General features: G+C 40.4%; 1 protein-coding gene across 3 annotated transcripts in view; it reads right to left on the bottom strand.

Moving 5' to 3' along the window:
• Positions 1 to 17489, bottom strand: part of myo9ab (myosin IXAb) — an 82684-nt gene that overhangs the window by 32883 nt on the left and 32312 nt on the right. For all 3 annotated transcript variants that reach the window (XM_052119567.1, XM_052119568.1, XM_052119569.1), the window contains exons 6-11: positions 16303 to 16362; positions 15238 to 15335; positions 13244 to 13370; positions 10202 to 10291; positions 5472 to 5588; positions 5132 to 5266 (exon numbers count right to left, since the gene is read on the bottom strand). In XM_052119567.1, coding sequence (XP_051975527.1) covers positions 5132 to 5266; positions 5472 to 5588; positions 10202 to 10291; positions 13244 to 13370; positions 15238 to 15335; positions 16303 to 16362 — 627 coding nt within the window. The remainder of the gene's footprint in view (positions 1 to 5131; positions 5267 to 5471; positions 5589 to 10201; positions 10292 to 13243; positions 13371 to 15237; positions 15336 to 16302; positions 16363 to 17489) is intronic.

Genomic DNA, 17489 nt, shown 5'->3' with positions numbered 1-17489 from the left:
ACAGAAGTCAAATCTTCACTATCACCAAAATGCAGAATGAAGCTTGCGTTGACTCCGACGCGAATCATGAATGCAGCTTCACGATTGCTGAAACAAAGCGGATATCTACAGTGTGGCAGATTAATATTGTGTAGGATGATTTACGGGCAGCTGTCCGACACCTTTGTGTGTTTGTCTTTTTGTTTCAGTTCTTCATTAAAATATTATTTATATCGTCCAGCCGGTTCTCACCGCCTCCTTTCCTATTAATCCCTTTACACTGGTGCTGAAACCCGGGAAGGAGGAGGGATGCCCGTAGCAGAGTCCTCGACACTGCCGTTCACCCAGGGGAGCACCGCTGCCATCCGCCGGGTGACGGAGTAGCCCAACCGCCTGGACATGGGGAACGGCCGCCGTCCACGGGGCGAGTGGGGACTGGACTCTCCGACCGCCTGGAGCGATGGAGCAGCTGCCAGGGGCGGAGGAGTGCCCTGCCGTCCCCCAGAAATGCAGAGGGGTCGAGAAAAGACCACCGTCCGCGAGGGGAGGAGGGAAGAGGTTCTCCGACTGCCTGGAGTGGTAGTGCCGCAGTCAGGGGCGGAGTAGTGTCCCCATGTGCCGCCAGAAAAGCGGAGGGGCGTTCTGTCCACTGGGGGTCGGAGGTTTGACCCCGGTCTGCCTGGGGAGGAGCGGCTGTCTTCAGCCTGAGAGTGTGGAGGAGTGATCGGGGACCACGCGACAGCACACCAGAGAACCGGTGAGTTAAAAATTTAATCGACTGACAGTACTAATAAAAACAGACAAGTTTGGTGTGAACGGCCCCTCAGAATGTAGGTCTTAGAACTTTTAAACTGTAGGCAAATATTTTAAACAAGCAGAATCACAATAGCGAGAGTAAGTGATTACGAAGCAAATTATTATATTAAATTACTGACATTTTAGACACAATATGGTCAGGTTTTGAATGCATTTTGGCTCCTTCAATGGAAACTGTTCTGACACAGTGTTGCTAATCTGAAGTTAATACACATCATATAATAATGAAATTTATAACCACTATATTGCAGGCAAACAGTGACTCTGACCTGTGCAAACAGCTCTGAGGTTTGTGATCTGTCAGATTACACTGAAGTGAGAAGGGCGGTGTATTGCGCTTGTGATCTTAGCTCGCAGCTTGTCGATCTTTCTCTAATCATTAGCAGAGCGTGGTGGATAAATGTTGGAGCGTTGCCAATGAGAGTGTAAATACTGGACTCAGACCATGTGCACTACACAGTTGAGTATTTGCTTTGCAAGCACTAACTTAAGATAAGAGTCTGGCTGGGAAAGGATAAGACGATGTTCATACCAGCCAACTAACGTTACTGGTCCTCTGATTCGTAACTGTCGACACGAATAGCACGTCTAGAAAATGTTAAAATACTAAAAGTGAACAGCTCCAAGTTTGTGTTGGCTAGGTATTGTGTAAAGGCCTTGTGTAAGAACTACGAGTTGTGAATCACATTCCACATTGATTTAAGTAGTCCATCACAAAACATGCATGTACTGTGGCAAGATAAAGTATGTGAACCCTTTGGAATTACCTGCATTGATGTATAAATTTGTCTTAATGAACAAACACAATCTGTTTGAACTAATGACACACACATTATTGTATTGTTCTTGTACATATTTAATACATCGTTCAAACATTCACAGTGTAGGTTGGAAAAAATATGTGAACCCCTAGGGTAATGACATCAATAAAAGCTAATCAGAGCCAGGAGTTGGCAAACATGGGGTCCGATTAATGAAACGAGACTGGAGGTGTGGGTTCGAAGTGGCCGTTAGATATTCATCTGTCCACAGTTAGAGAAACTGTCTATAAATGGAGATGATTTAGTACTATAGGTACTCTCACTAGAAGTGGCCGTTAGATATTCATCTGTCCACAGTTAGACAAACTGTCTATAAATGGAGATGATTTAGTTCTATAGATACTCTCACTAGAAGTGGCCGTTAGATATTCATCTGTCCACAGTTAGAGAAACTGTCTATAAATGGAGATGATTTAGTTCTATAGATACTCTCTCTAGAAGTGGCCGTTAGATATTCATCTGTCCACAGTTAGAGAAACTGTCTATAAATGGAGATGATTTAGTTCTATAGATACTCTCACTAGAAGTGGCCGTTAGATATTCATCTGTCCACAGTGAGACAAACTGTCTATAAATGGAGATGATTTAGTACTATAGGTACTCTCTCTAGAAGTGGCCGTTAGATATTCATCTGTCCACAGTGAGACAAACTGTCTATAAATGGAGATGATTTAGTTCTATAGATACTCTCACTAGAAGTGGCCGTTAGATATTCATCTGTCCACAGTTAGAGAAACTGTCTATAAATGGAGATGATTTAGTACTATAGGTACTCTCACTAGAAGTGGCCGTTAGATATTCATCTGTCCACAGTGAGACAAACTGTCTATAAATGGAGATGATTTAGTACTATAGGTACTCTCACTAGAAGTGGCCGTTAGATATTCATCTGTCCACAGTGAGACAAACTGTCTATAAATGGAGATGATTTAGTTCTATAGATACTCTCACTAGAAGTGGCCGTTAGATATTCATCTGTCCACAGTTAGAGAAACTGTCTATAAATGGAGATGATTTAGTTCTATAGATACCCTCTCTAGAAGTGGCCGTTAGATATTCATCTGTCCACAGTTAGAGAAACTGTCTATAAATGGAGATGATTTAGTTCTATAGATACTCTCACTAGAAGTGGCCGTTAGATATTCATCTGTCCACAGTGAGACAAACTGTCTATAAATGGAGATGATTTAGTACTATAGGTACTCTCTCTAGAAGTGGCCGTTAGATATTCATCTGTCCACAGTGAGACAAACTGTCTATAAATGGAGATGATTTAGTACTATAGGTACTCTCTCTAGAAGTGGCCGTTAGATATTCATCTGTCCACAGTGAGACAAACTGTCTATAAATGGAGATGATTTAGTACTATAGGTACTCTCTCTAGAAGTGGCCGTTAGATATTCATCTGTCCACAGTTAGACAAACTGTCTATAAATGGAGATGATTTAGTACTATATGTACTCTCTCTAGCAGTGGCCATTAGATATTCATCTGTCCACAGTGAGACAAACTGTCTATAAATGGAGATGATTTAGTTCTATAGATACTCTCACTAGAAGTGGCCGTTAGATATTCATCTGTCCACAGTGAGACAAACTGTCTATAAATGGAGATGATTTAGTTCTATAGATACTCTCACTAGAAGTGGCCGTTAGACATTCATCTGTCCACAGTTAGAGAAACTGTCTATAAATGGAGATGATTTAGTTCTATAGATACTCTCACTAGAAGTGGCCGTTAGATATTCATCTGTCCACAGTGAGACAAACTGTCTATAAATGGAGATGATTTAGTTCTATAGATACTCTCACTAGAAGTGGCCGTTAGATATTCATCTGTCCACAGTGAGACAAACTGTCTATAAATGGAGATGATTTAGTTCTATAGATACTCTCACTAGAAGTGGCCGTTAGATATTCATCTGTCCACAGTGAGACAAACTGTCTATAAATGGAGATGATTTAGTTCTATAGATACTCTCACTAGAAGTGGCCGTTAGATATTCATCTGTCCACAGTGAGACAAACTGTCTATAAATGGAGATGATTTAGTTCTATAGATACTCTCACTAGAAGTGGCCGTTAGATATTCATCTGTCCACAGTTAGAGAAACTGTCTATAAATGGAGATGATTTAGTTCTATAGATACTCTCACTAGAAGTGGCCGTTAGATATTCATCTGTCCACAGTTAGAGAAACTGTCTATAAATGGAGATGATTTAGTTCTATAGATACTCTCACTAGAAGTGGCCGTTAGATATTCATCTGTCCACAGTGAGACAAACTGTCTATAAATGGAGATGATTTAGTTCTATAGATACTCTCACTAGAAGTGGCCGTTAGATATTCATCTGTCCACAGTTAGACAAATTGTCTATAAATGGAGATGATTTAGTTCTATAGATACTCTCACTAGAAGTGGCCGTTAGATATTCATCTGTCCACAGTGAGACAAACTGTCTATAAATGGAGATGATTTAGTACTATAGGTACTCTCTCTAGAAGTGGCCGTTAGATATTCATCTGTCCACAGTGAGACAAACTGTCTATAAATGGAGATGATTTAGTACTATAGGTACTCTCTCTAGAAGTGGCCGTTAGATATTCATCTGTCCACAGTGAGACAAACTGTCTATAAATGGAGATGATTTAGTACTATAGGTACTCTCACTAGAAGTGGCCGTTAGATATTCATCTGTCCACAGTTAGACAAACTGTCTATAAATGGAGATGATTTAGTACTATATGTACTCTCTCTAGAAGTGGCCATTAGATATTCATCTGTCCACAGTGAGACAAACTGTCTATAAATGGAGATGATTTAGTTCTATAGATACTCTCACTAGAAGTGGCCGTCCAGCCAAGATGACTCACCGCAGAATGATCAATGAGGTAAAGAAGAACTCTAGAGTGACAGATAAAGACTTGAAGGAATCATTGGAACTGGTTAACATCTCTGTTCATGAGTCGACTATACAGAAAACATTAAACAGGTATGGTGTTCATGGCAGGACATCACGAAGGAAGCTGCTTCTTTCCAACAAAATCATTGCTGCACGACTTGACAATCCACAACGCTACTGGGTAAATGTTTTGTGGACTGTGGGTTTGAACATGCAGCACTATGTGTGGCATAAAATGGGCACCGCATGCCAACATGAAAACATCATGCCAACAGTTAAGTTCAGTGGAGGGAGCATCATGATTTGGGGCTGCTTTGCTGCTTCAGGGCCTGGACCATTAGCCATTTTACCATGAAAAATATTTTATTAATATTCATTTAGCGTTCAAAGTATCCTTTTTGAATGTGAGCCGTATGGACATTAAGACTGCTTTTATAAAACTATTTAGTGCAGTCAACGGCAGATGTCACAGGTGTACGAATATTCGCTATTACTTCAAATATGTTGTATCCAATCAGGTTTTAGAGCCAGAAATATCCATTTTATATTGCTTAGCAAAAGATTGTAATTTTGTAATGTTTACATTTCAAAGAATGAAACACCATCTCTTACCTGCTCTAGTTTAAAGATGTGCTGGTTGAAATAATGCTGAAGCGTTTCGTTGGCAAAGTTGATGCAGAACTGCTCAAAACTGTTGTTCTCATAGTCTTCAAATCCGAAGATATCCAGCACACCGATAGAGAGGATCTGAAACAGACAGAAAAATCTCTAAATCACTGCCGATTCAATGCAAACCATTGAGTGAACGCTCCTGATCACATGGTTAACCACATTGTGACTTTCAGTTCGGCTTATGAAAGTCAGTGCAAATCAATTGTAAACTAGTGATCAATGAGGACAACAGGCTTGGAAAACATCTCTTCCAGTAGTATTTGCTATTGTGTTTTTGTACCTTGGCAGAATCCTCCAGGTCTTTGTTGTACAGCAGCGCGTGATTTGTGCGGAAGACGATCCAGTCGAAGAGAGCCCCGTACAGAGACTTCGCCATGGAGTCCCTTACCGTCCCCGCCTGCACACACACATCATTGACATTCATTGACATAATCAGTGTGTGATATTCATCCTAGCGTCTCTAATCGTCACTGGAACTTAACATCAGTCAAACACTCATACGCACACATTCATTCACAGCCGCACTTACTGTACATAACAGATTACTAGAATAGAAATAGAGTTTCGATGCTAGTGCATTATGGGAGGTTGCTAGAGGGTTACTAAGGCATTCCGAGTGGTTTTTAGCATGTTGCTATGCGGTTGCTAAAGTGCGGTTTCTCCCAAGGATATTCTTCTCCATTAACCAACATCTTATGGAGTCTTGTGTTCCTTGCCACAGTCAAGAGACGTGTCCCGTTTATACAGGACATTTGGCACTATTAGTAGCTATGCGACTGACTGAAGTGATCTGAGTGTTTGCTACAGTGTTCAGAGTAGAGGTTTTACCGATTAATCGGTTCCGATAGTTGATTTTTGGAACTAATCTGATATCGGCAAAAATCTATGGCGCTAGTTTTTCCGTCATTTCAAAATAAGAGTCCCTGGTGCATTTCTGCATCAAGGTTTTTAATCATTTTGGACTCTTTGCCTTTACGAGCCTTGTTAAAGAAATAATAAGAAATGTTTTTAACATTCTATAAATCGGTTTTTAAAACTATCGGCTGATTAATCAATTATCGGCCTTTCCCACCATCGCCGTCATCTGCATCGGTAAAAATCAACTGTCAGTTGACCTCTGGTCCAGAGTGTATTTTTTAAGCATTGCTCTGCAGTTTCTCAAGTGTCTGGAATGGTTTTAATGTGTCGCTTTGTGGTTGCGAAGATGTTCTGAATATTTTTAGGGCATTGCGCTATGCAGTTGCTAATTAGCATATTTATTCCCGATATTACAGGACAGCGGTGTCCAATGTCTGTTGAGCATTTCGCCGTCAAAATATGGGACATCGTCCCGGCTAATAAGACAGTTGGCGACCCTAGTTGCTATGTGATTGATAATGTTCAGAGTTTAACCTCCTGAGACCCGAGCGTGACTTCTGTGAGCATTTTCCATTTAAATCTTTTGATTTGTAACTAGTAGCCCCTAATAAACAAGCAAATAAATTCAATTCTAGAGCAAATAGTTTTCCTAAAAATGGATGTCCTCATATGTGGACAGCGGGACTAAGTTATAAAGTCAGATTTGTTTTTCATCAAATAGTTTATTATGTGTCCAGGAGTATTGATTATTCATGAGACGTTACAGACATTCCATCATAAATTAGCATAATTAATTCAGATTCAAAATAATGTCCAGCATCATCCAATCACTGCCAACCATATTAAAATAAAATATGTCAGAAAACCGCTCCACAGCTCTCATCCGAGTACTTCATGTTTATCAGCACACCAAAGCGTGTAAAACGAACGAAATATTTAAAGCAGCATATCAAACGAAACTAGAGACGCTTCTCTTTACAACCAAACAGGTTTCAGTGAAAACATCTGAAGAGGTTTCTTACCAGCGGCACTTATGTTGGCGCTGCACCCACAGAAGCAGTTCACGGAAATCGAAGCCGTGGTGTTTGGTCACGTGACTCAGTGCGTCCGAAGTTAACTCTTAAATGACTGTGTCCTGAACAGTATGCAGTGGGTTTAAATTAATTTAAATGATGCGTTGCGTATAGTGAATCCAAAATATTGGTCGCACAAGTTTAAGTGCATTACTATGCAGTTAAGGTGTTCGAAAAGTATTTTAGCGTGTTCACTGGAATGTGGTTGCTATGACTTTTTATATACAGTATATATAAAGTAGCAAGCAAGTATAAATCCTCCATAAGATTAACGTTTGTGTGTGTGTGTGTGTGTTTTCCATTTATATCTATGACTTTTTTGCAAAACACACACACACCTGCTTGTTTCTGGAGAGCAGCCAAAATCTCACATCTGCTTGAGCTTGTTGAAGAAAAGAAGATAAAAGAAAATATAAAAACGAGAGTAAAATAAAAACAGTGGTAGAGTTTGCATCCTCACAGACAGAAACATTACATAATACTACAATTTCAAAGTGACGCAACACGTTTATGTCGGAGAACGCATGCGAGAAAGAAATCGAGTGTGTGCGCGTTTCCCGTTTGTAGGGTTTCTCGTAGTCTCGTTTTAGGGGAAACTGTGGTCACTGCGTCACGCACAAAAATGTCCCTTATTTCCACTGATATCTGACTTCCTGTTTACACGAATAGCCTTATTTTGGACTACATTTATGGTACTTTGGTGTCCTTTATTTTACTTGACAGCTGTTTTCACAAACTGCATGAAGATTTATTTTAAATCCTGGTTTTGTGTTTTCAACCTTGAATATTCCTAAACAATCATCAGTACTGCACTTCAGTCTCGATGGCAGATTTGATTAAAGTGCGGTTAATTTGCGCTGCACCAAGCGTGTCTTTCTCTCCCTCTCTTTGTTTTCTGCCAACGGATTTAAACTTGTACCGCCACACAAATCACCTTCAGCACGTTTAAGCCCATAAATCTCGAATGGCTGCCAAGAATGGTACTTACTGAATGCAACGAGCCAAAATATATAAAATACTCTCCACAGTCAGCGACGATGAAAGCAGCTCTGACATCTCGTAAGAAAAGTCAAATGAGAAATCGGACACGTGTCGCTAGGCCTGCGGGAAGGGAGTGTACATGATTGGTTGTTGAGAGACCAAAGGACAATCTCGCCGAAGCTTACGGGTTTAAAAGCGGCGTGTTGATGCGTTAGAGCAGAGTGATGCAGCCTGCCTGTGTTTAGCAATATTCAGACAGATTAGCTGGACTTGGAGAGGCTGACTTTGTACGGTCTGCGTGATCCTGTACAGCATCTTGTACGAAATGCTGGTAAATTGCCTGTGAATCCATTCTCAGTCAAGTCGGTAGGCCGTATGTCATTGTACATGCTTTCTAAGTGTCTGAAATAGACATTAATCATGCACTTTAAACATTCGCTAAAGCAATCATTTGTCTAAAATGCAATGTAAATGCTTCAGTCCATCTGAAAGTGTACCAGCATGCATATGTTAATACTTTGAATCTGAATTCATTATGATCATTTATGATGTATGTACTCAGAAACGGTGCACCTCTTGTGAAGAATTAAACGGTCATCATTACGATTGCAGAAAACACCTGCGCAGCATTCAATTAACATCTAGAGAAGCCTTTAATGCGCCTCTTGGTGGAGACCACACAAGCCTTTCTACAGGTACACGAATGGAGAGCACAATAGTTTTATGAGCTGTAGTGAGTGTGTGGGTGTGTGAGGATCCAGTCAAAGTTTATGAAGTCTGGAAACTATTAAACTTTCAGATCCACTGCAGTTTCAGACAAACCACTGAGTATGTGCGTCATTACAAACACACACAGTTTGAGTGGGAAACCTTCAGCGTTTGCCATTATGAGTAAAATAACAGTGAGACAGAAAGTGAGAAGATGAGAAATAGCTGTTGGTTTGATCTCCTTAGTGTATAAATCTGATCATAAACTAAATCAGCACAGAGAAACTTAATTAATACACATATGAGACTTTAACATTTATGTACTGACAGTGCAATTCCTGGGTCTGAATGTTTCAGAACTTTAGATTCTCCCATATTCTAGAACCTTGAAGTATTCTACATTCTCCATAATTCTAGAATATTTTTAGAACGTTAGATTCTCCCTGATTCTAGAATATTTCACAACTTTAGATTGTACCTTAACTCTTTCCCCGCCAAACATGGAATTTTCCGTGTTTTATGAAAAAACGCTTCCCCGCCAAACACGGAATTTTCCGGGTTTCCGTGTTTTAGGTGTTATACGGTAAGGAAGACCCCTGCGCATGTTTTGAAAGAGTACGCAACTCTTTGATCAAAGAAACAGACTGCGATCGTCTCAAACATGAAGAAGTGGAGTATTGAGAAGCTCAAAATATCAGACATAAACATGCCTTTTTATCAGCTTTTTGTCTGAAATGTTGTTTTTGACAAAACCGACCTCTGTTCAAGTGGCAATAAAAAAAGAACAAATGAAGATAAAATAAAATCGTATAAAATCGTTCATATATTCATGGAAGAAAATATTCTGCGGGCCATTAAAGTTTAGCGAAAATCGTCAAAAACCCTGGCGGTGGCTGGCAACTTTTTTTTAAAAACGCTGGCGGGGAAAGAGTTAAGTATTCTAGAATGTTTCAGAACTTTAGATTCTACCCGATTAGTTTTTACCCTCGGGCCATTTTCCACAAACAATTAAACTGCCTCAGGACTCCCCTATAGTGCAATAACATACATACATCTCTCAAGTGCATATGTAAATTCACACATTTAATTCAATAACTGTACATCCCTTCCACATACATTACTACTTGCACATGTACATACACCATTCTGTTATATATCCTATTATTTGTATGTCTATTTATACTTTTACCTTGTTTAAATCACACTTTCAACATATTCAGGATTTTACTAAATGTAGTACAAACGAAGGTCAAGTGATTCTCATTGGTCAGTATCCTGTTACCACAGCAACACTAATGAAGTTCATTAAACATCTTAATGAAGATTTGAATGAGGGGGTTAGTGGACACTTGTACGCTTTAAAACACCAGCACTGAACATCATTTCTTACCTCAGCTAGCTTGTATGGCACGATCAGTCTCTCTCCCACGGTTACAGTCTTCCGTGTGGTCAGAGCTTCAAAAAGCATTTCCTCTTTTACCTGTTTGTAAAAAACAAAACCCCACAAAGACAGAATTAATGGTTTTGAAGTAATGCTCATGTATTTGATTATTGACAAAGACCTCATTCAAAAAGGTTTTGGTTTTTGCTAGTTTTTGCCAGTTAGAAACTGACTCTGCAAAACAACTGAAACATAAAATCTGTTTGGACAGTATGTTTTGTATTACTGAATAAATGTTGAGATGTAAAACAAACAGTTTGGCACATGGCGCTTTCCCAAAAACCACCGGCAGATGCCAAGAGACTTTATCCTCCCAAGTGTTTGTCTATAAATGCCTCAAAAGCACACAAACGTCCATTTCATCCCATTATATTACATCACGTGTTTTACGGTGCGTTTGGGTTCTTTTGGTGTATTGCGAAACTACTTTTGCTAATATTACCATAACCAACTAAAAGAATATAAAAAATAAGAGCGTTTTGTGAATGTGGGGAAAGCAAACCTCATTAAATCATACAAGATCATACATCACAAAAATCTGAGCTTTGAAGAGTCCTAAAGATCGTAAAAGAAACTTGCTATTGCCAAATGATTGAGCTCGAGTATCAATCTGTGTGTGTGTTGAAACTACAGTGTAGAGCTGCATGACACTCAACACATGTTCATCAGAAGTTCATTAACACACACAAATAAACCACGTGTTCAGATCACCCAGATGGTTTATTTAACGAGTAAAAGGTGTCAAAACCTGACACAACATGTCGAGTTTACAGCGTAAAATTTGTGAAGATATTGGGATGTAGAAGGCAACATTTTGGACCAATCAGAATTCACTGTGGGAGGAGCTACCCGACATAACGTCGAAAATATAAACCAAGCAACCAACAAAATATATCCAATATACCTGACATATTTTCAATGATTTTGTGAATATTGCAATGATTTTAATGCGCTTTTTATTTGGACATTACGTGTCCGAAAGAGTGCGTCATTAACTCTTTCCCCGCCAGCGTTTTTAAAAAAAAGTTGCCAGCCACCGCCAGGGTTTTTGACGATTTTCGCTAAACTTTAATGGCCCGCAGAATATTTTCTTCCATGAATATATGAAGATGCTATATATCAAAATAAAGATCTAGGCCTCTGCTTTTAGGCAAAAAAAAACACATTTTATTTTATCTTCATTTGTTCTTTTTTTATTGTGACTTGAACAGAGGTTGGTTTTGTCAAAAAACAACATTTCAGACAAAAAGCTGATAAAAAGGCATGTTTATGTCTGATATTTTGAGCTTCTCAATACTCCACTTCTTCATGTTTGAGACGATCGCAGTCTGTTTCTTTGATCAAAGAGTTGCGCACTCTTTCAAAACATGCGCAGGGGTCTTCCTTACCGTATAACACCTAAAACACGGAAACCTGGAAAATTCCGTGTTTGGCGGGGAAAGAGTTAACGATCATTCTTTGTCTTGCGACTCGTTGTGTTTTTAATAGCGTATTCGATTGAAACTTCAGTAGCAAAAATGCCATTTAAGTTGGTAAAGTTGATTCGTTTCCATGAATCAGTTGACACAGACTTTAATTAATTGATTCAATTATTAATTTGCGCCATTTCACACAAAAAAAGCGCCTGTAAGTCTCTGTGTGACATTTTTCAAATATTATGTTTCAGTAAAAAAAAAGGATCCTGGTTGCCTCCGCGTCTGAGACCGTCAATCCGTGCATCTAATCACATGGCTTGTTGAGCGCGTTTCCGTGGAGACGTAGTGTGTGTGGAGGCTTCATGCTATTCTCCGCAGGATCCACGCACAACTCACCACACGCCCCACCGAGAGCGAGAACCACTAAATCACTACCACGAGGAGGTTACCCCATGTGACTATACCCTCCCTAGCAACCGGACCAATTTGGTTGCTTAGGAGACTGGCTGGAGTCAGTGGATTCGAGCTTGTGACTCGAGGTGTAGTAGCCAGCATCTTTACCGTCATTCGCCAGCGTCAATCTTTAACTACTTGCACAACTCTCAAAATCAACACAATCCATTCATCATTAAAAATTATTCTTTTTATATAATTTCTGGTATTTATAGTCAATTGATGATCAAAAACAACTAAAAAATAAACATTTAATTCTAATCACGAATAGCACGGATGCGGTAAAGAAGCCATTCGAGTCCTCACTCGTTAATAAGCACTTTTTTACAGACGCTCTTTATGGACCCGCCAGTTCTCTTAAAGAGACAGTACCGGGGGTCTGGGTATCTCAGCGAGTATTGATGGTGACTATCACCGCTGGAGTCGTTAGTTTGAATCCAGTCCGTGCTGAGTGACTCCAATCAGGTCTCTTAAGCAACCAAATTGGCCCGGTTGCTAGGGAGGGTATAGCCACATTGGGTAACCTCCTCGTGGTGGTGATTAGTGGTTCTTGCTCTCGGTGGGGCGTGTGGTGAGTTGTGTTGATGCCGTGGAGAATAGCGTGAAGCCTCCACACACGCTACGTCTCCACGGTAACCCGCTCAACAAAGACAGTATTGATTTTTAGCGTGCATTAAACAAATCGATGTAAATACTTAAATTATGCATTAAACAATAATCATGTCCAAAAAATATAATATGCAAAATGAAGTAATGCGCAAATTTACACATTTAAAAAAATTATAAACCGTGACCAAAATGATGAAAAACAAATAAAAAATTAATTCATAATGTAACTAGTTAGACGGTCCCTGTATAATTAACAGCATTAGCTGAGAGACAATTTCTTTCACATGTAAACAAAACATGCTTTATAACTGAAATACACCCAAATCGATATCGAATTGAAGGCTTGTGAATCCGAATCGAATTGGGAAATCTGTATCAATAACCAGCCCAAGCAAATAGTGCCGTTTATTACTATGAACTGTTCATTCTTGGTTCAAGTGAATTAAATACTATATATGATATATATGGAAAACATCTATAGCAAGTTTTGTGAAGATGTCATAATTCGTCTCACCTCCAGCAGTTCAGAAACTATCGGAAGCACCTCTGGGTTACAGATATTGATGGAGTCGTCTCTGTATGTTTTCTTTTTGTAGCGAATATTCCCCAGGTGAAGAATAGCAGACAGTAATGTGAAGATTCTGCAGAGAGCAAGACATGATTGTCATCAGTTTACAGAGAACCACAAATGTTCAAATACTTTCTCGTACCTCCGTTTAATGGGTCACTGTCACTAATTTATTGGTAGTTTGACTTTCTGAAGAGTGTAAATACTGAGACTGTGATGCTTTCAAAATTTTCATCTGTTTGTCTGAGTGGTACAAAATGTCAGCTTGACTCAACCAATGGTAAAGGGGCTGCACTTACATACTTATATACGCTTTATACTGTGTACCACACATTCACACACCAGTGATGGCAGAGATGCATGTAAGGTGCTAGCCTAACATTGGGAGCAACTTGGGGTTCAGTGTCTTGCCCAAGGACACTTTGCATGTGGAGTCATGTGGGCTGGGAATCGAACCGCCAAACCTGCGATTGGTGGACAACCCGCTCTACCATCTGAGCCACAGCCACCCCAGTGGGAGTGTTTGGGAAACATGCTTGAAAACAAAATCGCTAATGGAAAAAATATGCATAACCAATTACAAACTATTCCTTTGTAATTAAAGGTTCTGTAATTAAACTTTGACCAAACTTAGCCACGACCCCGCCCTCTGAAAACATGTCAGCCAATCCGATGTCAGCAAACATGAGCGCACATTATGACAGACAAAGGGCATTTCTGATTGGCGGACAAAGCGTCATCGATTTTGCTGCCAGATGGGCTGGTTTGAGTATTTCTGTAACTGATTATCTCCTGGGATTTTTGCGCAGAACAGTTTCTAGAGTGTATAGAGAACGGTGCCAAAAACAAAGAACATTCAGTGAGTGTCAGTTCTGCGGACAGATACCTCTTGTTGATTAGAGAGGTCAACGGATATGGCCCCTAATCAGGCTGATTAGTCCGAGAGGGATAAGGGCCGACTGGAGACTGCAGCAGAGAGAGAGTAACGGGCAGCTGCCCGACACCTGTGTGTGTGTTTGTCTTTTTGGTTCAGTTTATAATTAAACTATTATTTATATTGTCGGTTCTCGCCTACTCCATTCCCATTTACCTTTACAGTGGTGCTGAAACCCAGAAAGGAGGAGGGATGCGCTGTAGAGGGGTTCTCGCCACTACCATCCACCCCAAAGGAGCAGCCGCGGCCATACGCCGGAGGACGGAGGAGCACGGCCGCCTGAGAGTGGACGAATGGCTGCCGACCGCAAGGGGAGGAGGGGCTCCCAACCATCCGCCTGGAGCTGTTACCGCTGCCAGGGGAGACCCCTACCGTCCACCAAAAACGCGGCGGTTCGTTTTGTCCACCAGGGGCCGGATGACTGCCTCCGATCAGTCCGAGGAGGCGCGGCTGTCGTCCCTGTGTTGGCCTTTCCCTCTCTTTTTAAATGTTTTGTTAATTTGGCATGATCGCAGTTACAACGTGTAGGTGCCAATTAGCCCGAGAGGGATAAGGGCCGACTGGAGACGGCAGTGCGACAGAGAGAGATTTACGGGCAGCTGCCCGACACCTGTGTGTGTGTTTGTCTTTTCGGTTCAGTTTATTATTAAACTATATTTATATTGTCAAGCCGGTTCTCGCTTCCTCTTTCCATTAATCCATTTACAACGGAGAATGGCCAGACTGGTTCGAGCTGACAGAAAGGCTACGGTAACTCAGATAACCGCTCTACTGTAGTGAGCAGAACAGCATCTCAGAACGCACAACACGTCCAACCTTGACGTGGATGGACTACAACAGCAGACCACCCCATTGGGCACTTTATTAGGGCCGTAGTGTTCCTAATAAAGTGCTCGTTGATTGCATATGCTGTACCATAATTAAACCGCATACAGCACTTTTAATTCAGCGCATCTCCAGAGCACACTAGTTCTGGATCTCTCAGGGTTTCTCGATGGTAACTCACTGTTTTCTCGTGGCAGGAAGGAATCCCACCATCTCCATCGCCAACTGGAGCCGCTCGAAGTCATGCTTCAAATCTTCCCCTTCAACCGTGAAACAATCCTGCATGAGCGAAGACAAACACGGTTTTAATAAACCCAGAAAACTCCCTCACTTTGCAGATACAATTCCTCAATCTTAGCAGCTCTTAAACGCTGTGTATCGCTGACTTTAAGGCAAATATAACAGGATTGTTTATGCGGGTCAGTAACGTTGGTGTTTAAGTGAACTATTCCTGTAACAAAGCGTAGATAAGTTAACATAGTCACAATTTAAGTCTTATATTTAGACCTAGACGAGCCAGAACTCAAGATTTCCTCTTTCAATGGCCTACATAGAGGCCACAAAAGGTGAACCCAATTACACAGCTGAAATTTCTGTCATCGACGTCATGACGACTCAACTTTTTTGGGTAAACCATTCCTTTAAAAGAAAGACAAAACCAAAACAAATGGAAGCAGCAAACGTTTAAAATTAAATGTGTAAGCTCGTTAAAACGCAGATCAGCGCTTGTACTTGAACAGACCAGCACAAATAATCATTTGAGACAAAAACCTGTAGTTTTACTTACCTGTACTTTACTTAATGGATAATAGACAATAAAAAAAAGGTTTGTGAGAAACTGCAATGCCTGTGAGCGATTATTAACACCTGCATGTGAGTTCCTGCATACTGAAGCAAAGCGAACATACTAACAAAGCCACCAAACCCACAAACCACCAACACTGAAGCCAAACTCAGACCAGCAGCAGATCAAGCGTAAAGTGTTCCTGTACACCGAATATTTTCTGGTGTGTTTCTCTGCGTGTCTGTAGATCCTCGAGTAAATTTAGGCCTTAAATAGATTGTCTTCCATAAAGCGCTTGATTACCCGCTGCTAATTAGGTTTGGTCATTTACCCAGAACACCACACAAGCAGAGAGAAGATTTACTGCGCCATCAGTGTCCCGCAAACAAAACAAAAGTGCGATGGGGTGCAGGGGAGGTCGAAAAGCTCTACACACACACAACACAAACATATGATACTGACCAGCTCAGTTTCATAGTAATTTCCCCAGTGCTGAGACTGTCGGTAGACTGTCTTTGTTATCTGGAAAGCAGGTAGATGAGTTAAGAGCGACACAAACACAAACACATTCATTTATCTCATAGAGATTGAACAAAATCCTTCATAAAGGAGTTGTGTGCTATGAAACAAACCAACCAGCTCTGAGGTGAATTACAACATTACAAATTTTGATTCGAAGCCCAAAATTATTTGAAAATCAGACAAAAGACAAAGACTTAATTACGACAATCCCATGAAGTATTGGCGAATGATGTCATCGAATTGAAAACAATGGAAAAATATAAAACCTTTGATTTAAAGTTGTTGATTAAATGTAAAGAAACAATATATTTAAATGTTTTTGCAAAATATTCAGATATAAAAATGTAGTAGTAGTTTCAAGTCAAGTCATTTTTATTTGTATAGCGCCTTTCACAACACACATGGTTTCAAAGCAGCTTTACACTGCATCATAGGAGTGGGCGGAGCTTCAGAGCTCTTTGGGTGCACTTTGTTTGACGTGACTCTCTGATTGGTGGATTTCTCTTCAGGAGAACAAGTTGAAATAATACCATCGATCTCACAGTAGATCAGTCTTTAGAGATTTAAAAGTTATCGTTAATAGATTATAAGTATAGAAATAATATATTTAAAATTTTATTGCAAATTATTCATATATACAGGGTGCCCCCAAAAAGGGGGCCACTTAGTTTGATTGCTTATGTCTAAGGCTACGTTTACATTAATCCAGATACATTTGAAAATGGCACTTTAAAATTTCAAAATGCTCTTCGTTCACACTAGCGTTTTCAAGCGTTTTCCAAAAGTTGCTCGTCCACACTGAAACGTATGAAAACACTTAAATCGTGTCACTGCGCATGGGGAAAATCCCGCTGCATGTACAGTCTGAAACGCAATTGTTCTCGTGTTCCGTCGCCTGACACCCATTCCGATTAAACTTCCCGTCGCCTGTGAAGGAACACAATGTGAAGGTTGTACAAAGTAACATTTATTTTTTAACAACGCTATCAAATTGAGTATCGAGCACAACAGCGCCGCTATAACACGGGCCGCCATCTTGATTGTTTTGGTTGGATAGATCACATGACTAAAAATGCGTCAACGTTTTCCAAAGCATCCGTTTTCGCAATCAACACTACAACGCGTAA

Source organism: Xyrauchen texanus, chromosome 46 (assembly GCF_025860055.1).
Source record: "Xyrauchen texanus isolate HMW12.3.18 chromosome 46, RBS_HiC_50CHRs, whole genome shotgun sequence".
NCBI lineage: Eukaryota > Metazoa > Chordata > Actinopteri > Cypriniformes > Catostomidae > Xyrauchen > Xyrauchen texanus.
This window is presented reverse-complemented; position numbering and strand designations above follow the sequence as displayed.